This window comes from Mustela nivalis (genome assembly GCF_964662115.1).
Source record: "Mustela nivalis genome assembly, chromosome: X".
Classification (NCBI taxonomy): Eukaryota; Metazoa; Chordata; class Mammalia; order Carnivora; family Mustelidae; genus Mustela; species Mustela nivalis.
Window position 1 is genome coordinate 19,572,302 of NC_139040.1, and position 25,759 is coordinate 19,598,060.

Below are 25,759 nucleotides of genomic sequence, written 5' to 3' on the forward strand. Positions count from 1 at the left end.
ACAACATGGCACTATAAGCATGTCTTAATCATGGCACTAGTGTGATAAAAGGAAATAAATTTATTTAGGAAATAAATTTTGGAAAAAGAGAAACCTTCCAGAGACCTTTATAGGAATTTAGATATAAAATGATGAAGCCCGAGACTAGAGTGAAGGTAATGGGAACTCAGATAAAATAGTAAAAGAAAAGGATATAACAGAAAATATAAGATTAAAGATGCTAGGAATCACTTCAGAAGAATAACTAAAGTCTGTGGCGCCAGATTGGATATAGATGATGAAGGAAAGGCAAGAATTTGAGTTGAGGCTAGGTTTCCTAGCCTGGGAGACTGGAGGGTCAGAGGTCATATTAGTTCTTTAGGGCTACTGCAACAAAGTACCACAAACTGAGTAAACAATAAACAATAGAAGTTTATTGTCTTACAGTTCTGGAAGCCAGAAGCCTGAGATTAAGGTGTCATCAGGGTGCACTCCTCTTCAGGGCTGTGAGAGAGAATCTGTTCCATGCCTCTCTCCTGGCTTCTGATAGTTTGTTGGCAATCTTTGACACTCCTTGGCTTGTAGATGCATCATCCTGATCTCTGCCTTCATGTTTACATAACATTCTCCCTGTTTGCATATCTCTGTGTCTAAATATCTCCTTTCTGTATGTACACCAGTTGTATAAGTCCATAAACCCACTCGAATGACTTCATTTTAACTTGATTACCTCGGTTAATGTCCTTTTTCCAAATAAGGTCACATTCTGAGGGCTTCAACATAAAGGGTCTTTTTGGGAGGGGGGCGTTACAACTTAAACATATACTAGTACCACTGACAGAAATGGGCTAGTACATGGGATTGGTTTGTAGAATATGAGATCAGTTTCCGATAGTAGATAGTTGGGAAATAGATATAAAAGATTTATATTCAAATCAGGGTTCAAGAACATAGAAGGAATAGAAGATGGCAGTACGGAGGTGTTGGCTGAAGCTTGGAGCATATGATAAATGATTGTGAAAAACAAGTGAGAGAAAGAAGAGCAAAGGGCTAAATACAGAAACTTTGGTGGCTACCCACAGTAAGGGAGGAGGAAAGAAAAGGAGTTCGCAGAGCAGTTCGAACAGTCTAGGTGCACCTGGATGGCTCAGTTGGTTAAGCATTGGACTCTCAGGTCATGATCTCTGGATCCTGGGATAGAGCCCTGCATCAGGCTGTGCACTCAGTGGGGAGTCTGCTTGAGGATTCACTGACTATCTCCCCACCCCCTCTCTAAATAAACAAACAAACAAATAAATAAGTCTCTTTATTTTTTTATTTTTTTAACTTTTAATTTTTTATAAACATATATTTTTATCCCCAGGGGTACAGGTCTGTGAATCGCCAGGTTTACACTCTTCACAGCACTCACCATAGCACATACTCTTCCCAGTGTCCATAACCCTACCCCCCTTCTCCCAACGCCCCTCCCCCCAGCAACCCTCAGTTTGTTTTGTGAGATTGAGTCACTTCTGGTTTGTCTTCCTCCCAATCCCATCTTGTTTCATTTATTATTCTCCTACCCCCTTAACCCCCCCATGTTGCATCTCCACTTCCTCATATCAGGGAGATCATATGATAGTTGTCTTTCTACGATTGACTTAATTCGCTAAGCATGATACCCTCTAGTTCCATCCACGTCATCGCAAATGGCAAGATTTCATTTCTTTTGATGGCTGCATAGTATTCCATTGTGTATATATACCACATCTTCTTTATCCATTCATCTGTTGATGGACATCTAGGTTCTTTCCATAGTTTGGCTAATGTGGACATTGCTGCTATAAACATTCGGGTGCATGTGCCCCTTTGGCTCACTACATTTGTATCTTTAGGGTAAATATCCAGTAGTGCAATTGCTGGGTCATAGGGTAGTTCTATTTTCAACATTTTGAGGAACCTCTATGCTGTTTTCCAGAGTGGTTGCACCAGCTTGCATTCCCACCAATGCTGTCGGAGGGTTCCCCTTTCTCCACATCCTCGCCAGCATCTGTCATTTCCTGACTTGTCAGTTTTAGCCATTCTGACTGGTATGAAGTGATATCTCATTGTGGTTTTGATTTGTATTTCCCTGATGCCGAGTGATGTGGAGCACTTTTTCATGTGTCTGTTGGCCATCTGGATGTCATCTTTGCAGAAATGTCTGTTCATTTCTTCTGCCCATTTCTTAATTGAATTATTTGTTCTTTGGGTGTTGAGTTTGATAAGTTCTTTATAGATTTTGGACACTAGTCCTTTATCTGATATGTCATTTGCAAATATCTTCTCCCATTCTGTCAGTTCTCTTTTGGTTTTGTTAACTGTTTCCTTTGCTATGCAAAAGATTTGATCTTGATGAAATCCCAATAGTTCATTTTTGTCGTGCTTCCCTTGCCTTTGGCGATGTTCCTAGGAAGACGTTGCTGCGGCTGAGGTCACTTTTTTGGTGGGATCCTTGTCTGGTTTTGGGATCAAGGTGATGCTGGCCTCGTAAAATGAGTTTGGAAGTTTTCCTTCCATTTCTACTTTTTGGAACCATTTCAGGAGAATAGGAATTAGTTCTTCTTTAAATGTTTGGTAGAATTCCCCCGGGAAGCCGTCTGGCCCTGGGCTTTTGTTTATTTGGAGATTTTTGATGACTGTTTTCAGTCTCCTTATCTGTTCAGGTTTTCTATTTCTTCCTGGTTCAGTTGTGGTTGTTTATATGTCTCTAGGAATGCATCCATTTCTTCCAGATTGTCAAATTTGTTTGCGTAGAGTTGCTCATAATATGTTCTTATAATTCTTTGTATTTCTTTGGTGTTAGTTGTGATCTCTCCTCTTTCATTTATGATTTTATTTATTTGGGTCCTTTCTCTTTTCTTTTTGATAAGTCTGGCCAGGGGTTTATCAATCTTATTAATTCTTTCAAAGAACCAACTCCTAGTTTCATTGATTTGCTCTATTGTTTTTTTTGGTTTCTGTTTCATTGATTTCTGCTCTGATCTTTATGATTTCTCTTCTCCGGCTGGGTTTAGGGTTTCTTTCCTGTTCTTTGTCTAACTCCTTTAGGTGTAGGGTTAGGTTGTGTACTTGAGACCTTTCTTGTTTCTTGAGAAAGTCTTGTACCGCTATATATTTTCCTCTCAGGACTGCCTTTGCTGTGTCCCACAGATTTTGAACTGTTGTGTTTTCATTATCATTTGTTTCCATGAATTTTTTCAATTCTTTAATTTCCTGGTTGACCCATTCATTCTTTAAAAGGATGCTGTTTAGTCTCCATGTATTTAGGCTCTTTCCAAATTTCCTCTTGTGTTGAGTTCTAGCTTCAGAGCATTGTGGTCTGAAGATATGCAGGGAATGATCCAAATCTTTTGATACCAGTTGAGACATAATATATGACCTAGGATATGATCTATTCTGGAGCATGTTCGAGGTGCACTAGAGAAGAATGTGTATTCTGTTACTTTGGGATGGAATGTTCAGATTATATCTGTGATGTCCATCTGGTCCAGTGTGTCATTTAAGGCCTCTATTTCCTTGTTGATCTTTTGCTTGGATGATCTGTCCATTTCAGTGAGGGGAGTGTTAAAGTCCCCTACTATTATTGTATTATTGTTGATGTGTTTCTTTGATTTTGTTATTAATTGGTTTATGTAGTTGGCTGCTCCCACATTAAGGGCATAGATATTTAAAATTGTTAAATCTTCTTGTTGGACAGACGCTTTGAGTATGATATAGTGTCCTTCCTCATCTCTTATTATAGTCTTTGGCTTAAAATCTAATTGATCTGATATAAGGATTGCCATTCCTGCTTTCTTCTGATGTCCGTTAGCATGGTAAATTCTTTTCCACCCCCTCACTTTAAATCTGGAGGTGTCTTCGGGTCTAAAATGAGTTTCTTGTAGGCAACATATAGATGGTTTTTTTTTTGGTTTTTTATCCATTCTGATACCCTGTGTCTTTCGATTGGGGCATTTAGCCCATTAACATTCAGGGTAACTACTGAGAGATATGAATTTAGTGCCATTGTATTGCCTGTAAGGTGATTGTTACTGTATATTGTCTCTGTTCCTTTCTGATCTACTACTTTTAGGCTCTCTCTTTGCTTAGAGGACCCCTTTCAATATTTCCTGTAAAGCTGGTTTGGTGTTTGCAAATCCTTTCAGTTTTTGTTTGTCCTGGAAGCTTTCTGTCTCTCCTTCTATTTTCAATGATAGCCTAGCTGGATATAGTATTCTTGGCTGCATGTTTTTCTCATTAATGCTCTGAATATATCATACCAGTTCTTTCTGGCCTGCCAGGTCTCTGTGGATAAGTCTGCTGCCAATCTAACATTTTTACCATTGTATGTTACATACTTCTTGTCCTGGGCTGCTTTCAGGATTTTCTATTTGTCGCTAAGACTTGTATATTTTACTATTAGATGATGGGGTGTGGAACTATTCTTATTGATTTTGGGGGGCATTCTCTGCACCTCCTGGATTTTGATGCTTGTTCCCTTTGACATATTAGGGAAATTCTCTACAATATTTCTCTCCAATATACCTTCTGCTCCCCTCTCTCTTCTTCTTCTGGAATCCCAATTATTCTAATGTTGTTTCATCTTATGGTGTCACTTATCTCTCGAATTCTCCCCTCGTGGTCCAGTAGCTGTTTGTCCCTCTTTTGCTCAGCTTCTTTATTCTCTGTCATTTGGTCTTCTATATTGCTAATTCTTTCTTCTGCCTCATTTATCCTAGCAGTGAGAGCCTCCATTTTTGATTGCACCTCATTAAAAGCTTTTTTGGTTTCAACTTGGTTAGATTTTAGTTCTTTTATTTCTCCAGAAAGGGCTTTTATATCTCCCGAGAGGGTTTCTCTAATATCTTCCATGCCTTTTTCGAGCCCAGCTAGAACCTTGAGAATCATCATTCTGAACTCTAGATCTGACCTATTACCAATGTCTGCTTTGATTAGGTCCCTAGCCTTCTGTACTGCCTCTTGTTCTGTTTTTTGTGATGAATTTTTCTGCCTTGTCATTTTGTCCAGATAAGAATATATGAAGGAACAAGTAAAATACTAAAAGGGTGGCAAAGTCCCCAGGAAAATATGCTTTAACCAAATCAGAAGAGATCCCAAATTGTGCGGGGGAGAAAGGGGATAAAAAGAGGTTCAGAAAAAAAAAGAAACAATTAAAGAAAGAAAACGAATAAAGAAAAAATATGAAAAAGAAATATATATATTAGATAAATTAGTTTAAAAACATTAAAAAAGAAAAGTAAAAGTTAAAAAAAAATTAGCAGAAGAAGAAAAAAAATTGAAAAAAAAATTAAATTAACTGCAAGACTAGAGAATCTTGGGGAGAAAGCCATGAGTTCCATGCTTTGCTTTCTCCTCCTCTGGAATTCTGCTGCTCTTCTTGGTGTTGAACCTGCACTCCTTGGTAGGTGAACTTGGTCCTGGCCGGATTTCTTGTTGATCTTCTGGGGCAGGGGCCTGTTGTAGTGATTCTCAAGTGTCTTTGTCCCAGGCGGAATTGCACCGCCCTTTCCAGGGGCCAGTCTGAGTAATCAGCTCAGGTTTGCTTTCAGGAGCTTTTGTTCCCTGAATGCTTCCCGTAGAGTTCCAGAGGATGGGAATGAAAATGATTGCCTCCCGGTCTCCGGCCCAGAGGAGCCGAGAGCTCAGGGCCGCACTCCTCAGTGTGCCCTCAGAGAATAGCACCCAATTAGTCCTGTCTCCCTGGCCTCCGGCCGCACTCTGAACTCACCAAGCCTGCGACCGGTTCAAGGTAACCCCGAGCTGAGAGCTCACTCCTCGGCTCTGTCTCTGTAGCTGGCTCCCCTCGTTCTAAAACCTACAAGCTCTGCGACACTCTGACCCTGCGGGACCTGAGGCCACGCTGACCCCGCATGGGTTTCACCCCGGTTTAGCCTCTGGAGTAATGTCCTTCAGCGGAACAGCCTTTTAAAAGTCCCGACTTTGTGCTCCATTGCTCCGCCGCTTGCCGGGAGCTGGCTCCTCCCCCCCCCCCCCCCCCCCCCGCGGTCTAACTACCTGTCACTTTGGATTCACTTCTCCACCAGTCCTACTTTTCAGAAAGTGGTCGATTTTCTGTTTCTAGAATTGCTGTTCTTCTTCTCTTTGATCTCCCGTTGGATTTGTGGGTGTTTGCAATCTTTAGATAAGCTCTCTAGCTGATCTCCTGCCACCTGATGTAGTCTCAGCCTGCTACTTCTCCGCCATCTTGACTCCTCCCCCTAAAGAAGTCTTTTTAAAGGGAAAGAGCAGCCTAAGAAGCTGGAAGAAAACTAGAAAAACATTGGATTATAGGGCCCATGAGAACAATCTATAGAAGAAAGAAATTGAGGACAGCATTGGGCAAGAACTATTTAAGTAGGGTGATAGAGCTGGGGCCAGAACATTAAGGAGAGGAAGTGGACAAAGACCACAGGTCAGGAAGTTGGGTACTGAGCAAAAGCAAATGCAGGCATTATTAATGGCAGTTAGAATGGGTGACAAAGTTAAAATTAAGTTTTTTGTTGTTGTTCAATAGAAGGGAAGGCAGCCATGGAGAGAGCAAGGTTGAAGATGCTTGAGAGTGAAAGAGTACTTGTGGATAATTGTGGAAATGGAATCCTGGAGAAGAATGGGAAGTGATCCAAACTCAGGTGGAGTTTTCTTTAGAGAGGGGAGACCCCTCTTCCTTTAAGACAAGGGAGGTAAAGCTAAATGTATCATTCCATGCTTCTCCATAAACCCAGAGATTGGTCAACTGTTGATTAGGAAAATGCTTTGTAAATAAGACCATGAGGAAACAGGAGCAGACTTGGAATATATACCTTGGGCAGGATGGAAGGAAGAAATCAGTGAGAGGTAAGAAACCCACCAGCAAGGCCAACATGAGTCTGTATTGACCAGGACTTCCCAGTTCTGCAGCTTCCTATAAGAGTCCTCTGCAGCCCAGGATAAGGTGCAGACAAAGTTGAATCAAGTGACCATGAGCTAGAAATTGGCATGGCAAGACTGGCTAATAGTTTTCAGGAAGGTGAAGAAATATAGAGTACTAAGGAGTTTGCAGTGGAATCTGTTTAGCCAGAAAATAGTTAATGGACTGGGTGAAGTTGGCCATTCCAAGAAATTAAAGGTCCCAGCAAAGAAAGTGAACAGCATCTCAGGGTGATGAGAGGCAGTGAAGTAACTGACAGATGAAGATACTGTGTTTGAAAGCAGAATTTAGAGATCTCAGAGGAGAAACAGTGAAGTCCCTGGTACATGCATACTGGTAGAAGCCCCACTGAAGTAATGACCTGCAGAGGTAAGGAAAGCAAGGCTTTGGGAGGTCAGGGAACTCAAAAAATTTCCCTGAACTGGCCTGCAACCACTCATATCATCTCCCTCTCTCTTTCGACTGTGTTCTTTTTGGCTTTTTCTCTCTGTGAATCACTCCAGCTCAAACTTTTTTGGGGACCCTTGAGAGGAATGTTGCACATTTTCCCTTCTTGAATTTGGTAACATTTGTTACACATCTTTCTTCAATAATTTGGTGACATTTTTAAGCATCTCTTATAATGCAGCTTTGTGAGGATAGCCAACCCCCTGAATTTGCTTCCATTAAAATTGTTGTTTTCTTTGTACCATCAAAGAGACTTAGGCATTAATTTTTTTAAATATTTTATTTATTTATTTGACAGAAATCACAAGTAGGCAGAGAGGCAGGTGGGGGGTGGGGAGTGAGCAGGCTCCCCGCTGAGCAGAGAGCCCGATGCAGGGCTCGATCCCAGGAACCTGAGATCATGACCTGAGCTGAAGGCAAAGGCGTAACCGACTCCACCACCCAGGTGCCCCTAGGTATTAATTTTTTAATGGTACAAAATCCTTTTAGATCTTTTGTCATAGAAAAACATCTGGAATTTTGCTCTGAGTGGCTCCTCTAAAAAGAGGAGTTTGCAGCTGCCTTCATACTTTCATAGTGCCATGATGAACTGGAAGCCTTCAGATCTGAGGAGTCATCCCCATAAAAAGGAACGTTTTCCCCACATAGGAAATAGTCAAGGGCGCCTGGGTGGCTCAGTGGGTTAAGCCGCTGCCTTCGGCTCAGGTCATGATCTCAGAGTCCTGGGATCGAGTCCCGCATCGGGCTCTCTGCTCAGCGGAGAGCCTGCTTCCCTCTCTCTCTCTCTGCCGGCCTCTCCATCTACTTGTGATTTCTCTCTGTCAAATAAATAAATAAAAATCTTTAAAAAAAAAAAAAGAAAGAAATAGTCAAAAAGGAGCAGCCGAGAACTAATAATGGCAAGATACGAATAAATTCACTGTACTATGCTCTTTGGTATCAGGACTAATGGATTCACCTACTCAAACATATTATTAAAAGGTAATATTGAACTTTTCAATGTTCTGGCAATGTACAAAGAACTCCAACTTCAGAAATGGGCCAATTAATATTAAGTCTGTGAAAGTAAAAACTTGGTGTCCTCATTAAAATGACAAAAACCCTCATTTCAGGGAGTGGGAAATACATTTCATAAGTAAGGTGCCCTGGTGGCATTAGAGGAGATCACATTCTCTTTTGCTTAGTGACATGTGCAAACTGAGGAGATTATTATCTGTTTGCACTTGGCTACAGGAATCTATCTCCTCATATCAGCATGCCCTTTCCCCCTGGGAGAGAAGCAGTCTCTCCTCCTCATTTGCTCGAGAGAAAATATTTTCACATTTAAACTGGAGACAGGGCCTCTAACCATTCTCCTAGATCTCTCCCCTTTTCCACATTTCTCCACAAGACTCATAAGACATGAGCATAATCACTAGCCTGCAGTACAAGAAGAAACAAAAGGAGGAAGATGAAATATCACTACTTAGTATTGAGCCATATGCCTTGCCAGAGGACAAACATGCAAACCAAAGCAGAAATGAGTAACTGTCTATCTGCAGCAGTCACTTGATTTACAGAGGAACCTCTGTGTTATTCGGTGGAACTCCAGTCCAGTTTGCGATGCTATCCTTGGTACTGATCCAACAAGCAAATCAAGTATTTCTTCACATTGGCAGATAGCTTGTGTCCCTTCTGCCATACACTTTCCTATATACAGTCATCTTCACTTTTAGCATCTTCTTTCAGTGCTGTGATTGTGAGGAATGCTGCCTGCCCAACAACAGGTATCCCAGCTGTTGGGAGAGATGGCAAGGATAGACAGGATTTACAGTGCTGGGACTTCAACTCTTCGTGTAACCGTTTTCTCTTCAGAGACCAAAAGCTGTATGATTACAGCAAAAATTAAGATCCATAATAAAATCAACATACAATGAATGTGTCATGCCAAATTTTTTCATGATTTCTTTTAAAAACTAAAATACAAGGTTCAAACTGCCATACCAGGATACTTGCATAGCCATTCACCAAAAAAAAAAAAAAAAAAAAAAAAAAAAAACATGTAATAGGAAGGATTGCCACTCTCTTATTTGGACAGACAATCTGATTACATCAGCCTGCATTGGTAGCTGATTGTTTCAGGAAAACCCTCAGGTTGAAAGCACAGAATTAAACCCCACCCCACCCCTGAAGGAGCTTTCATTTAAGAATACGGGGTGTTTTCTCCCTCAGAATATGGTTTTATTCTATATATTTCATCTTTGTAAAGCACAACTTCCTTCCATTTATTGTAGAGAATGAATCTTTTCTTTGAAATCCTTTTAGAGAACACTTCTTCCACCACTTATAGCTAATAATCTTGAAGATTTGATTTCCATTACTTTCTTTTACTTTCTTCTACCCAAAGTCCCTCCCTCATAAGTAACTGAAAAAATTCACACCTTTGACAAGTTGTCTTTTAACATTCTTTACATTTAATATACAGGTTTGTAATTTTGAATCATTTTGATAACATCTCTTTTTGGCTTTGTGTTGTTTTAGGAATCAAAAAAGGAATAAACTACAAATTTTTCCATTAATTTAGACTGTGAGCCATAGAGATTAGGGTAACCTCAGTTTTTACCATTATCATAAGCCTGGTACAGGGAAGGTCCTTGGTGTTTGTTGAATGAATGAAAATCCTCTGATTAAACATTTTGTAATAGCTTTTCGGATTTTTGGCCTTCAAAAATGAGCCCTAACCATAAATAAAGCTAACCAGCTTTCCTCTTGTGTCTTAGGGTTTTTTTAATTAATAAATTAATGTTTTAGAGCAGTCTTAGATTTACAACAATATTAAACAAGAAGTAAAGACCTTCCAAATACCTGTCTCCCCGACACACATACATAGTTCCCCACCCCACCCCCCCGCCACTACTGACATCCTGCACCACAGGGGCACATTGGTTATAATCAGTGAATATATCATTATCACCCAAAGTTCATAGTTTGCATTAGAGTTCACTCTTGGTGTTGTACATTCTATGAGTTTAAATGTTTAAAATGTATGTATCTACCATTATAGTATCATACAAAATAGTTCCACTGCCCTAAAAATTCTCTGTGCTCTGCCTGTTCATTCTTCCCTCCCCCTAACCCCGGCAACAAGGTTAGGGATTTTTTTTGTAATCTTTTTACTGACTCCATTGTTTTGCCTTTTCCAGAATGCCATATAGTTGGAGTCCTACAGTTACGTAGCATTTTCAATGGGCTTCTTTCACTTAGTAATATGCATTTACATTTCTTCCAAGTCTTTCCATGACTTAATCACTAATTTCTTTTTAGCACTGAATAATAATTCCATTTCTGGATATACCACTGTGTGTTTACCCATTTAATCTACTAAAGAACATCACAGTTGTTTCCAAGTTGGGGAAAATTTAAAATTGCCAGAGGAAATCTGCTATAAAATCCATGTGCATATTTTTGTGGGGACATAAGTTTTCAGTTCACCTGGGTAAATATGAGGGAGCACGATTGCTGGATTACATGGTAAGAGTATATCTAGTTTTATAAGAAAGTGCCAGTAGGATTTTGCATTCCCACCAGCAATGCAGGAGAGTGTCTGTTTGCTACACATCGTCACCAGCCCTTGGTGTTATCATTGTTTTGGATTTTGGCCATTCTAATAGGTGTGTAGTGGTATCTTATTGTTCTTTTAATTTGCAGTTCCTTAATGATGTATGACATATGACATATGATGATGCTTAGATGCCATGGATATATCTTTGATGGGGTGTCTTTTCAGGTCTCATTTTTTGGCATTTATCCTGCTTGATGTTCTCTGAACTTCCTGGATCTGTGGTTTGGTGTCTGGCAATAATTTGGCGGGAAAAGTTCAGTGATTATTGCTTTACCTGTTGCTTCCATTCCTTTATTTCCCTTCTAATATTCTTATGACATGTATCTTTTGTGGTTGTGCCATAGTTCTTGGATATTCTCCTTGGGGTTTTTTTTTTTAATGCTTTTTTTCTCTTTGCTTTTCAGGTTAGGCAGTTTCTATTGTCATACCCTCGAGCTCAGAGATTCTTCTCTCAGCTATGTCCAGTCTTTTAATAAGCACATCAAAGGCATTTTTCCATTTCTGTTACAGTATTGATTTTTTTTTATCTCATGTCTATTTTATTTTTCCTTAGAATTTCCATCTCTCTGTTTACATTATCCATCCATTCTTTCATGGTATCTGATTTTCCCATTAAAGCTCGTAGCATACTAATCATAGCTGTTTTGTATTCCTGGTCTGATAATTCCAACATTCATGCTGTATCTCACTTGTATTCTGATCCCCATTCAGTCTCTTCAAACTGTGTTTCTTTGGTTGGTTGGTTGGTTGGTTGGTTGGTTTTTGTTTTTGTTTGTTTTTTACCTTTTAGTATGCCTTGTAATCTTTTCTTGAAATCTGGACATGATGTCCTGGATAAAAAGATCTCCAGTAAATAAGACTTTAGTGGCGTGGTAGTTAAGTATGGGAAAGCATTATTTAGTCCTGTGATCAGGTCTTTGTCTTTTAGTGAGCATATACCTCCGGACTGTGAATTTCATAAGTTCTTCTCAGTTTTTGGTCCCCCCCTTACTTGGGGCAGGATGTCTGGAGGGTATTTCCCTTCTCCAGGTCAGTTAGGCTTCAGTAATACCCTAGCAGGTTAGACTCCAATAAAATAGTTTCTTATGAAGGCAGGCCTTGTTAAGAAGAACAGAATGCTCCGGTGTATTTCAAAATGGTTTCTTTTCTCTACCGCCTGACGGAAGCACAAGGGGGATCTTTCTCTAATATTTATTGTAAGGACTTGGTTATGCTCTGAGAGATAAAATTCACGAAAGGATAGAGAACTTACTATGACTGAGTCCCTCTGGAATTTTTAAATCTTAGACTTGCCCACACCAAGCCTCCAGCAATTAGCCAATTACAATTTAGGTTTTTTTTACTTGCCACCAGTTCCTATGGAACTTCCTGCCCATAGGTTTCTGGTCTGGTAAGTTATGATTCTCTAGATTCTCCTGTCACTCCGGTTTCAGGGGCAGCAGTTTGCCCTGTGACTTCACTTCTCTAGTGGATCTAAGATGAGTTGTTGATTTTTCAGTTTATTCAGCATTTTATTCTTTGTTACATTGGAATGGTGACTTCTAAACTCCTCACACAATAGACCGGAAACCAGAGTCTAGTGACTTAATTTTTACATTTACCTTTCCTCTGTAGGATAGTAAAGATTACACTTTTTTAAAAACTGCCTTGCAAGATTATCACATGGACAGTCATCAGTTCAAGAAAAATGGCCCTACACTTTATCATTACAGAACTCTTATCATTTGCTGCCTTCCAAATTAAAGTGACCAATGTTAGCTGGGAATATCTGCGTTATATTTGGGGTGACAAATATGAAGCATGATGGGGATTTCAGGGTGTTGGAATCCTATGTTCCTTTACAAAAATGGTACTGTGTGCTTTTGGGTCCATCTCTTGCTGCCATGGCCACCTCAAACCTAAAGTTGCTCAAGAGATTTTTTTATACGTGTCAGTTGAAAACTACCAAGTTTTCATGGGGCTAAGGTGAACCACAAAGAGTATGGGTAGATGGAGATTTGACTTTATATTGACCGCTTAACTTTAGTATCACAGGCAGAAACTCTGAAGGAAGAAAATGACAGCCTCCGTTGGCAGCTCGATGCCTATCGGAATGAGGTAGAATTGCTCAAGCAAGAGCAAGGCAAAGCCCCCAGAGAAGATGACCCAAACAAGGAACAGCAGCTGAAACTCCTGCAGCAAGCCCTGCAAGGAATGCAACAGGTAAAGGCTCTTTGGTTTTCTGAGCTTTTGGGAAGACTAACATCAGCTCCTCACCTGGAAAAATGTCCCCTGCCAGCAAAGAGAATAGCAAACCTCTTATTTTTCTTGATATTCTGTTCTCTGGCATAGCCGAAGAAAGGTCTGTGTTATGGTTAATGAAATATTCTGGCCAATACAAAGGTTGCAGTGGATCACCAATTTTCTTTTTCTTTTTTTTAAGGATTTTATTTATTTATTTGTCAGAGAAAGATCACAAGCAGGAGGAGTAGCAGGCAAAGGGAGAAGCGGGCTCCCTGCTGAGCAGGGAGCCTGATGTGGGACTCAATCCCAGGACCCTAGGATTGTGCACTGAGCTGAAAGCAGACATTTAACCAACTGAGCCATCCAGGTGTCCCGTGGATCACCTATTTTCTTTTTTTAAAGATTTTTATTTATTTATTTGTCAAAGAAGGGGGGAGAGCATGAGAGAGCGAGCACAGGCAGGCAGAGGCAGAGGGAGAAGCAGGCTCCCTGCTAAGCAAGGAGCCCGATGTGGGACTCGATCCCAGGATGTTGGGATCTTGACCTGAGCTGAAGGCAGCTGCTTAACCAACTGAGCCACCCAGGCATCCGGGATCGCCTGTTTTCAAAGGATGTACATCCAGTAAAAATACTGGACACTCAAACTACACCAAACATAATCTAATCTTTTCTTTCTGCTTCAGAAGGTGCTTTGGAATCTGTACAGGTCTTTATGAAGGTCTTCAGTTACTTAGATAGAAAAAATAGTATCTACTCGATCCAATGCTGGACCATGCAGCCTGTTAGAAGAAATGGCAGGAATTTTACCTTGCTTTTTTACTATCAATGCTTTAGGCACATAATATCAATTGGTTTTTATTTTGTTTTGTTTTCACAGTCATTTCTGTGAATGAGTTTACCTGCACATTATTCCAAGTATAAAAAGTAAAATAAATAGATGCATCCAACTGTAATTGCATTCAAATACAACAGTGTGAAATAGATGCTCAATGTCTAAATGTTTTATGTAAGCATCAGCACAGTGAGCCTACCGTTTAAAAGATATTACCATCTGTTCCCATCATAATAAAGGAGTAGTATTTTTGAGTAAGGGTACTATCCTCTTCTGTCTTGTCAGATGACCAGCCATTTTCCTTACAATTTAAATTGAGCAATATTTTTTAATTGTATGCCTTGAATTATCAGGGGCAAAGCTTATTGCTGACTGGAAATCACAAATTGTGAACAAGGAGTCTCTTCTGGCACTAGGAGCCCTGTGTTCCTATTATTTCTGCTACCACTGTCTTCCTGTGTGACAAGCAATATCACATTAATAGTTCACCTTTCCTATTAGTAAAATGTGTGAAGTAATGCTTACCTTCCTTTTACTGTCACTATGGAATTTAATTAGAACATGTAAATTATATCTGAGATCTTTCCACCAAAAAAAAAAAAATGCATCTCTTCAGCTAGACTTCAAAGAATTTTGACAACATATATTGTACTGTGTGTGTTTTAGCTCTTCCAATGGTGGTCTTCAAGCCTCTGAAAAGCAAAACTTTGGAAACATTTTTTGTTGCTTTTCCTCTCTTACCTTGATTTTGAAACCATTCCACAGAAGGACAGTTCTGCTACTGAAATACAATCTAAAGATGATGAACTTTTTTTTTCATTTCATCACTTCAGAGACCTCTGAGAAAATTAGGTCTCTACATCCTGACAAATTAATTTCGCTCATTTTGATTACTTTTTATTGGAAAATAGCCTTGTAAACAAGATAAAGGTTCTCCTATCTTATCCCCAAAAGAAGTGTAGTCTAACATAGTGGTTAAAAGCGTGGACTGTAGTCTTGACCCCACCTGGGTTTAAATCCTAACTCTGCCACTTACTATCTGAATGGCCTAAGGCAAAGCACTAAACCTCTGTAAGCCTCAGGACTATGTGTAATAGGGTTACTTGAGGTTTATATGAGATCACACATATGAAACCTTATCCACATGTGTGACACATGTTAGATGCTAAATAAGTAATATTTTTGTAATCGTGATGATGATGATGAATCCAGTTCCTTGCCTACTGATATGGAAACAAACATTTGTGAAATGTTTCCCTCACAGAAATTGAACTTGGCTTGGAAAATGACTAATTGAAAGAATGCTTTACAACATTAAGTTCTATGCAGCCACCAAGATGTTGTCCACATGAGATTAACACTATACCCTACCCTTACCCCTGGCTGAAATAGAAAAGTTAAGCGATTAGATCATTTAGTTTCTCAGATGCTTTCTAAAATATGAGCAAATCCAAAAGAAGTTCCTAAGAGCTAGATAAAATAACTTGAAGTGAAAAGTACCTTGATTTTCCCTTTGGTATCTCTGCATGGAGAGATGATTGTTGGGCTGGAAGAAAGTGAGACAGGCCAGCCTACTATCTCACTTCAGCCAGGGTTTTGAAATGAAGTGTGGCTCCTCAAGACTTGATTGTCTTTGGTCTGTCTTGTAGCATCTACTCAAAGTCCAAGAGGAATTCAAAAGGAAAGAAGCTGAACTTGAAAAAGTCAAGGATGACAAATTGCAGGTGGAAAAAATGTTGGAAAATCTTAAAGAAAAGGTACATCGGCATCTGTGAACCCTTGTCCTTGCCCTCCCCCCCGCCTTTTGCAGTGGCAATGAAAACGCCCTGCAAGTTCCTGGAGAAGGAACCACCCTAGAAGGCTTGGCTGAGTAGGGATTAAAAGCCCTCTCTCTGGGGTAATTCTTGAATCAAGGGCTCTGCCTTTAGATGTGAGCCCTTGGCATATCTAAGGATTCTGGAGAGTGTACTTTTCAATGAATACAAAGTTAGTCCATCCCTAAAATTCCTCAGTCTTTCCCTCTTGGAGAAGACCAGCATGTATACTTCATTCTTGCTTCATCTTGCCAAGCAAATAGCAACAGAGAAAATGCAGGTGAAAAAAAAAAAGGAAACGTGGGTGACACAGAGTACCTTTAATGAAGCGTTTCATTAAAGGAAGATACCCAAGTACAACGAGAACATGGGCATTTCTTTGCAGACACTCCATCTAGTGTAATGATGAACAGCTGCAGGTGAAATAGCCAAAACCCAAAGGGGAGAAAGCGTGTGGAAAGTAAATAAAAGGCAGAATATTCTAATGCTTGATGATTGCAGCATAGAAGGGCAAGATGGGACTTTGCAGCAATAAAAGCTGCCAGTGAGGGCCTCTTAGGGAGCCTCCTAACATCTGGATAAGTTACTGTGTCACAGGCAGGAATCAGGTGCCCAGTCTACTTGAGGTGTGTAAAGTCTACTGATGGTGTCTTCCCAACCGACCTCCCTAATCATTTGTATGCCTGAACATTCAACTGAAGCAGTCCTCTGAAAAGGAAGACCCATTGACTGTAACTGCCTGATTTTAATGTCTCAGAAGGAAGAGATAAGGAGCTCAGACCAAGAGCAATCAACCAAGAGAAATCAACAATGCTACAGCTCCATAAGAATTTGTGTTCTTTATCTCTCGCGCTCAGCTCAGAAAGATGCAGTGCATATAGGCCCTGGGTGTGTTTGCCAGCATAGTGACTTCCCCCGGAGTGCTATTGAGAACTGGCAGCCTTGGTGTAGTTGAAACAAATGATTGAAAGTGTTTTCTTCTGGAGGCCATTTGCAATATGCTTTTAATTCTTCCACTTCATAAAACCAGCTCACTTTCCAGTTTTGTGGGTGCTATTAAAGAAACGAGTGCAATCCCAGAGAAATTCATTTATCAAGCATTTAATTGAAAAGTGCCAAAGCTGCTCTCTGTAGCAGGAATTTCCCTATACTTCCAGAGCTGCTAAAATGTCTTGGAGCTGCTACATAGCTGTTTGGCTTCTTGCGTAAAATGGAATGCGTAACCAGAAGACTATTGATAGACATGAGGTTATGCTAATAATATTACGCTTAGGATTATTCTCTAGGATTGACATCACAAATTAATTTAAGAGCATTTTTGGCGCTTTAGTGTAAGCCACTTTCTGCTTTATAAAGTATTTCATTTGAAGAAGCAAGAGGTCAAATGGCACGGAAGAACCTTAATGTATTGTGCCTTAGTCTGTTTTTCATCCTGAACCTGAATATACCACGAAGCAGCAGCTAAAGAGGATAAGGAAGGAAAGCCGATTGATAATAGGGAAAATATGAGTCAGGATGTTTTTTTACCTGTTACTGTAAGCAAAGCTTCTTTCAGAAAAAGTCACGGCAGTGCATTATAAACTGACCTTCTCTGGGAAGCTGATTTGTGACCAAATATTTCAACCTGACACAATTAGGTTAGGAAGCAAAGTACCATTACATTAGACTGCAAAAATAATTCCAGGTTGAAAGGAAGGCAGTAAGTTTTGGTGAGAAGGGATCTCTTTTGTTTTTGTTTGGGTTTCTTGACAGTAAACCATAGTGTGAGTTATTGTCAGTGTTTTGCAATATAACAAGGTGACTTCTGTCTGTCTAACTGCAAAAAGAGCTAGCTCTTGGAATCTGCCAGTAAAATTCAAGCTGATAAACATCTCTTCAATATGCCTTCCAATTTTTTAAATGCCAGCTATAATAAAATTGAAGTCAGGTTTCAGTAAGGCTACATTTCTATTCAGGATGGCTAAAACTTCTTAGGATGTGTTTACATCTTAAATCAACCCCCATCTGTTAAACTCTCACACTTAAGAAATGGCTTACTGGATCATTTAATGTTTTAAGGGGGTTAGAAGGAGATGTACAACCCATGGCTTAGAAGTGAGCCAGTATTTTAAATCAAACTTGGCATGATGGTTACTGCCTGGATTGGATTCTAAGGGCCAAAGATTGAGTAGGTCATCAAGAAAGCCTTCCCTTCTGACTACAGCCAGGAAGCCTGTAAATCCACAAAACAGCATGTCTTGTAGCATAGACCATTCATTTCATTCATGGGCAACATCCCGGAAGCTTTGAAGGCATCTTTAAAGAAAACAGAAGAACAACTGTCTGTGCCGAGGGCTTGTGGAAGGGAAAAAGTGACAAAGCATTTGAGTCAGCCATGATCTGCCCCTGCTAGGAGCATTTCCCCAACATTTTCTTTTCTAATAGCAGTAAGACTGGAAGCAGAGATTTCTTTTATTCCTTCTTCTCAAGGCTCTTCCCTCACATTTATAATACAGAAAAGATGTTCTCAGTGCCAAAAGAGAGAAAGAAAGGTCCATGAAAGGTCTGGACGTATTTTTCAGTTTGATTGCTGGTCATTAATTTCACCTGAGCATCTTTTATGAAACATATGTGCTATGCTCAGAAAGAGAGAACTTTCAACAACAAAGAAAGCCACTGAGTAAAGATATTTTGGTCATGGTCATTTCTTGGTATGAAGTCAGGAATATCCTAACTCATAATGTCTTTGTCAGGGAGAAGAGAGAGTTGATAGTCAATACATGGGAGCTCTAATTTTTAGTTCAAAAGCCAACAGTTGATTATCTGGGAGTATATTAGCTACACTGTAGATTCCCCACTCAGAGACGGGACCTGCCTTTAGCAGAGTATGGACCTAAAATTGAAAAGAACAATCGTTTTGGCAGTGGCTGGCCCGGCGTGAAATCTAGGCTCTACCACGTCCTAGAAATGTGATCTAAGGCAATTTACCTAATTTACTTAAGCCTCGGTTTCCTCATTTGTTGAATGGAGATAACACATACCTAACAGGGCCTGGCACCTAGTAGGCGGTAAATGTTGGGTCTGGTTCCCCAGATTACCTATAGAGTCAAGAATGATGAAAGCGGAGGAAAAAAAGTGGCAAAGATGAAAGTCTAAATTTTTCTGTGTTTTGGAGCCATGTAAAGAAGTTTTGGATGATCTGTGATGCTTTTGCATAAATTAATGTTATTTTCTCTCCCATTCAGCCATCAAAATTGTACAGTATCACTTTTGGGGTACTACATTTAAAAGTTCCCTATTGTATAATCAAATACAAGTCTGTTACCCAGTAAGGTGAACTGACTCAGGAAGCATATTATTCCCACAGGAAAGCTGCGCTACTAGACTGTGTACATCAAGCCAGGACAGTGACTACCCTCTTGAGAAGACCCTGAACAGCAGCCCTATCAAATCTGAACGTGAAGCACTGCTCGTGGGTAAGGAACACATGTACAATGTATTAACTGTGGTGGAGGGGGAAAGGGTTTCACCTAAGATGAAGATACCCACCAGGCACTTACAAAGCATGACAATGCACGGACCCAGAGTCCTGAAGACAACAGGATAAGAATAAGTGTAGACTTCATAGAAATGGTAACAGCAGAGCATCCACAGAGGCAAGATAGAGCACATGCTTGAGGAGTCAACAGATCTGGTTTCCCATTTGACCCTACCATTTCCTTTGTGAGCTTCAGGAAGGAAGCACAATGGGCAGAATCATATTACCTGTCTCAAAGGGCAGCTGCGAGTATTAAATAAGATAATTCATCTGAATCCCTTAGCACAGTGTGCAGCCCACAGGAAGTCCTCAGTAAAATGAAAACCATTTTGCACTTAACAGTATTCTGCACAAATTCTTGTGGACTTGATACTCCTTTTGGAGAATAGTGACAGCTTGAAGGCCTAAAATATTCAGTCATTTCCAAGGGGCTGATACTGGGCCTCAACAGATAATCCCAGCTGCTTTCTAGGAAGCTGAACCCCACAGTGGCCCCACCCCAATCTCAGAAGTTCTTCACACTCATTGGCTTCTACGTAGTTTGAAGATTTATCTGCCTTCTTTGGTAATGGATAGCATAGTCAGATTTAGCACTTTGATATGTTAATAAAGATGCACAAGGGGTTCTGCCATTGAGTCTGCAAGAAAAGTGACAACTTATTTCCATTTTACAACTCAAAGTTCTTTAACAAATTGGCATGGCAACGGGGAGAGCTGACAGAGAGTAGAGGGAAGCCTCTGTGAATGGATAGTTCTAGAAACAAAGATTCTTAAGATAAGTGTTTTTTGTTTTGTTTTTCTTTTTGTTTTTTTTTTCTAAAGAATATAATCTTGGGCTGACAGAAAGGAAAATCTGTTTTTTAAGATTGGTTCTTTGGGTGTGAACCCACAGAAACTGCTTAGTGTTTTGAAGCCTATGGAGTGATTTCTCCTCATTTGACAGACAGCCTGCCTTGGCTGTAGCACCTAGAATTCCTTTGGACGTGAACATCTTTTTTAGAATTTAACTTTCTCGGCTTCAGTCAGTGTATAGCAATTCCATTTACTTCATCATGTAAGAATCACATAGTGTTACAAGTACTAGCATCCATTTCGAACAGATCTTGAACTCTCTCATCAGCTCCTCCTGGACCCCCCAGCCCACCTCCTTGCCCTGTGGTTTTTGGAGGATTTTCACAAAGAACTAATTTGAACTTCAACTACAACTCAGACTGGTGATGTTCTTTATCAGTCACTTGAAGGAATAGACAAGTTGTAGTCTATAAACCAAATCAAATTTCGCTTTTATTTCTTGGCAGTTCTCAGCAAATTCAATTCTGGGACTATTTGATGTACTTAAGATCTTATGAAAAGAGAGGAATTCAAAAAATCTGAAGAAAGAAATAGTAGGCCTTTGAACAATTTATGTTCTACCTGTTGCCAGAGAAAAAGTAGTAGAACAGTTAACCTGATGTCCAGAACAATCAAGGCAGTGTGCCTAGCTGCCAATCACCCCACAGTTACACTGAGTGAAAATTAGGTACATTCCTGAAGGCTCTCAACTTCTATTTTAAAAAATATGTTACTTGAAGAAATTTAGAGCTCTAAGCACAAACAAATGCTAGTGACCACTTGAGTGAATGAAATGTTTGGCTTTTCTTTATGGAGCTGCTCACAGGATAAAATGAAGTATAATCAGCAGATTCTCTTGTGAGAGGCATGAAGTGAATCAGGCAAAGTACCTGATTTGTACATTTACCACAACAGCAAGACATTATTTATGCATAAGAAGTTCAAGTCCAATTTAAAGACTGTGCAGAATAACTGCAAAAGGCCAGCACACTGTAAATTCATTATAAAATTCCAAATTCATTGTGAAATGTAGAACTCCAAGGGTCTTTAGCCATCATGAATGATGGAAGTGACTCTTCCAATGCCAGCTTTTCCACAGGTGATACAGTGTTGTGAGAGGCCGTATATGCACTGGGTTGTTGAACAGATTAAATGAATAAAATGTATGAAACTTAGAATAGTGCCCAATATGTAGTATGTGGTACATGTGAGTTAGCTCTCATTTCAAATATAATGCTCAAGTGTAACCTCCGTGGTATTGTCGCTATAGGGATTATTTCCACATTTCTTCATGTCCACCCATTTGGAGCAAGCATTGAATACATCTGTTCCTACTTGCACCGTCTAGATAGTAAGGTATGTGGGGTCCTGAAATGGGTATGCAAGGGGTTGGAGGGTACTTTCTTCAAGCATAAGTAAGTCGTTACTAATCACTGTAAGGAAACTTCCCTCACCTGTTCTCACTGCAGTGCAGTGCAGAGCTTCTCTCTTACAGGCAGGGTGACCGGCTGCTCCCGTTTGCCTGGGACTGAGCGGTTTTCTAGAACTCGTGACTTCCAATGCCAGAACCAGGAAGTCATGGGAAATCCTGAATGACTTGTCTACTCTCCTTCCAAGATACATCTTAGAAGAATTTTCCTCCTTTCTTTTAATTTCTGTATAAGCTACAAATAACCCACTCTCTCTCACCAGTCATACTTTCGTACTGACCTTTAGCCATTAGCAAATGCTAATGTTCAGAACTAGAAGCCTTACTCCAGTCAAGACTGTCACCACTGCCATTACCTAATGTTGAAATGATCAAGGCAGAGGCCAACACAAAACAGAGGAAACAGTAAGTGTGTGACGTGGACTCAAGTTCTGCTCCCGGCTGATCTCATGCATCACTTCCTTCCTGGGATGATGTTCTGTGGGGGACACAAAGCGTCAGGGACAAGGGTAAATATTAGTTCCCTAAAAAGTTAAAGATGCCTCATAGAAGTGGGAGGGGACGCTTGACTCCTCAGAATAAATAAACCCAAGATAGATTTTTTTTTTCAGAAGCTGCATTCAGTTACATGAGCTCGTGGATTATATTCACTATTCCACAGGGCCTGAGGCTCTTGAGATGTGGCCACTGAAATGCAGATTCCTGATAACTAGATGTCCAAAATGTTAAGCCATTTAAGCATATGTCCTCTTAACAGAGGCGCTTGCCCATGTGGGCATCCAACTGGGGTGACGCATCCTTCTTGTGGCATTGGTTTTAGTTTGAGCCAGCGCACCCCTTTCATTTAGCTCTGGGAAGTGATACCATTCTGCAATTAAAAAGCCCATTTGACAGCAAAGGGAGAGATTGAATGTGAGCACTAGGACCAAGTGGTAAGTTGCAGTGGTATGAAATTGTCAGTAAAAATGATCTGGCCCTTTTTTCTTAAGTTGTAAAAAAATAATGCTACATTTTATGTTAAAAATGTGAGCAACAGGGACGCCTGGGTGGCTCAGTGGGTTGAAGCCTCTGCCTTCAGCTCAGGTCATGATCCCAGGGTCCTGGGATGGAGCCCCGCATCGGGCTCTCCACTTGGCGGGGAGCCTGCTTCCCTTCCTCTCTCTCTGCCTGCCTCTCTGCCTACTTGTGATTTCTGTCTGTCAAATAAATAAATAAAATAAAATAAAAATGTGAGCAACAGAAAGACAATGAAGGGAAAGGGAAAGTGACCCGGCCCCACCCTTCCAGGATCACCACCGTTAATAGTCTGGCATATCTTCTTTCAGACCATTTTCCATACGTATGCTACACCCATATTGTACAAATACATCCAGAAACATTATATATTTATAGTTTTTGGAATGGAGATTCAACTCTATATGATACTCTGCATATGCATCTTTCACTTAACTGGCTACCGTCCACTACTAGCACTAGGAACGACCTCACTCCTACTCTCGGCCCATTTTCTCCTGAGCAGCTTCCTGCCAGAGTAGTGACAGGGCCTCCCAAAGAGCCTGCAGTGATGCAAACAGAATTGTTTGGTTGGGGGGGGTCCCTCCGTCCAACTTCAGGAACATTCAATGTGGTGGCAACAGGGTTTCTCCCAGATCCCCTAGTGCTATTCAGTAGAGCCCTAGTACCCAGGTTCACAGTTGGGAAGGCTGCTACTCATGTCAAGATGGCCACCTGAAACAAGTCCTAAAGGGGTCCACAGATTTTTGATTTTATGTGTGTGTGTGTGTGTGTGTGTGTGAGAGAGAGAGAGAGAGAGAAGTGGGGAGAAGGAGACGATACACAGAAGTAGAAATACAGGGCATTCCTTATTTCTGTCATTTTTCCTTTGTAAAGCAATGCTTGTGTGAAGAATTCTGTCCTGCCTCCCTCCCCTCCCAAGGCTTTGCAGCTTCAGTAGGCCTCCACACAGCAGCAGCGGCTCCGATGAGCTGTCATTCCGCTGGCTGCAAACCCAAGCCTGTCCACACAGCTGACGCTAGCTCTTTTCATTAGAAAGCTCGGTGGTGATCAGTCCCCAAAACGTGATGCGAAAAGGAACTAGTCACAAAAGACTATATATTGTATGATTGCACATATAGAAAATTTCTAGAAAATTCAAAACCACAATGAAAAAATCTGAGTCAGGGATTGGGGAGGGATAATTGACTACAAAGGGGCATGAAGGAAGCTTCTGTGGGTGATGGAATGTTCTTAAAACTAAATTGTGGTGGGAGTTTCCCAATTGTATAAATGTACTAAAACTCACTACACTCTACACATAGAGTAGGTGAATTTGTTGTATGTAAATTATTACCTACATACGGCAGTTACACAATCCGTGCAAGGGAAGCTCAGGGGGCCCTGTAGGCCAGTAGAACTGCTTCTCAGTGAAACTTCTCTGTCTGGCCCATAGATCTGCACCAGCGATGTGGAATGTCTCATGAGCAGGCTGCAGCACACCTTCAGGCAGGAAATGACCGGGGTCGGAGCCAGTCTGGAAAAGAGGTGGAAGTTCTGTGGCTTCGAGGGCCTGAAACTGACCTGAATGCTGCGGCCTCACAGCCTGGGCTCCTGCAGAGAAATGTGCCATAGACATGCCAAGGAAGTGATTTGTATTCTCAATGGTTTTCAAGTGAAAGTGCTTTAAATTTGCTGGGTCAATCCCAGAATATCTTATGAGTTAAAATAAGGATCCTAGAGCAGCACCTCGAGCTACAGGCCCTAAAAAGACATGGACTCAAACCCTCAAGCGCTGTAACTTGCTCCCCTTCTGTCGGTGGCTTGTGTCTTTTATTAGTGATATTGAAAAAGGCCTGAGGCTAAAGAGTATTTGGGGTATTTTCAGTGTCTGTACTACTGTCCTAAAGTTTGGTATTTTTTTAAACACTGTTAATTGAAATGTTTTGATTATTTGTATGTGATTTGTTTGTGTTTTAAACTTCTCTTCGCATTAATGTTGCTACTGATAAGAGGAATGAGAGGAGCACTGGCTACTCTGTAAAGGACATGGTCTTTCCGACACCCAGTAAGCCAGTAAGCAAATAACACAGCATCTTCTAGAAGGTGCCTGACCAGGCTCCTCTTTTAAAAGAGAAAGCATGGTTTGTGGCTTTTTGCAAAATTACTGTGAACCAAAAGTTGACAAATGTTCCAAAGTTATTTTCTCTAATATATCAGATTAAAAACATCTAGATGTATTCACAGAAAGCAAGTGTCCAGTATGACTGGCATGTGTTTGTGCTATTCAGAATCACCTTGTAAATAGTCTGCTTTTAAAGGAGGGCATATTTAGTTTCAGTGAATGAAAACACACATGTGTGCTTGTGCACATGCGCGTACACACACAAGTTAGCCTTCCCTCTGGCCTTCTTACAAAGTCTGTTGGTCCCTTTTCTTCTGCCATCAGCGTGTTGAAGTGCAAACCGTGTACTGCTGTAAATACTATGTTCACTTCAAGTTGAATGTTTGCAAACAGTTGATACGAGTATTAGTAGAAAATTCTTGGTAATGAATGAGCCTGGGTACATGAGGCTTCCTGCAAAGAGCTCAGCTCCTCCTGGAGCACCAGTGGCTGGGGGCACCTCCAGTTCTATGGTGCCCACCAGCAGATTGCAATGGCAAACTGTATGTGGACCAGTCAGGAAGTCCTCCTTGATGGAAACAAAAGAGAAAGGAGGAGGATTTGGGGCTAATATCCTGAGGCACAGATGATCTTTTCTTCTGTGGTGTTGCTGGTGCCTAAAGTAACACAAGCATGCCCTCCCTTGAGTCTTGATTCAGAATAAAAGAATGTACCAAGTAAGCAAAGCCAATGAAGAGTATTTCAGGAAAATACTTTGTAAATGAGATGTCAGTAGTGTTCAAAGTTGTATTTTTCAAAGATTAAATATTCCTTTTTTATACCTCAGCTTGGTGTTCTGTTTTGAATTACTTGCTCTCTAGTCCTTTAGTGAATCATCTCAATTTCTTCTTTGGAGTACCAGGATGTTGAAAGAAGATGCTAAACCTTCGCCTGGACAACTCGAAATAGGGCCCCACAGCAGCTCAGTCTCCCGGAAAGCTGGCTTTCCCCTGAAGTACCCAGCTGTGGCAGGAGCAGGGAGCTAGGATTATTTTTACTCT

At 40.6% G+C, this 25,759-nt stretch overlaps 1 protein-coding gene across 13 annotated transcripts in view; it reads left to right on the forward strand.

The window, feature by feature from the left end:
* Window positions 1-25,544, forward strand: part of ENOX2 (ecto-NOX disulfide-thiol exchanger 2) — a 304,031-nt gene extending 278,487 nt beyond the window's left edge. For 10 of the 13 annotated variants that reach the window (XM_082717712.1, XM_082717711.1, XM_082717715.1 and 7 more), the window contains 5 exons: window positions 12,982-13,157; window positions 15,660-15,767; window positions 19,171-19,279; window positions 21,443-21,528; window positions 24,051-25,544. In XM_082717712.1, coding sequence (XP_082573838.1) covers window positions 12,982-13,157; window positions 15,660-15,767; window positions 19,171-19,279; window positions 21,443-21,528; window positions 24,051-24,182 — 611 coding nt within the window. In that variant the 3' untranslated portion in view covers window positions 24,183-25,544. The remainder of the gene's footprint in view (window positions 1-12,981; window positions 13,158-15,659; window positions 15,768-19,170; window positions 19,280-21,442; window positions 21,529-24,050) is intronic. The other 3 variants (XM_082717707.1, XM_082717705.1, XM_082717706.1) reach the window with 1 other exon arrangement.
* The last annotated feature ends 215 nt before the right edge of the window (window positions 25,545-25,759 follow it).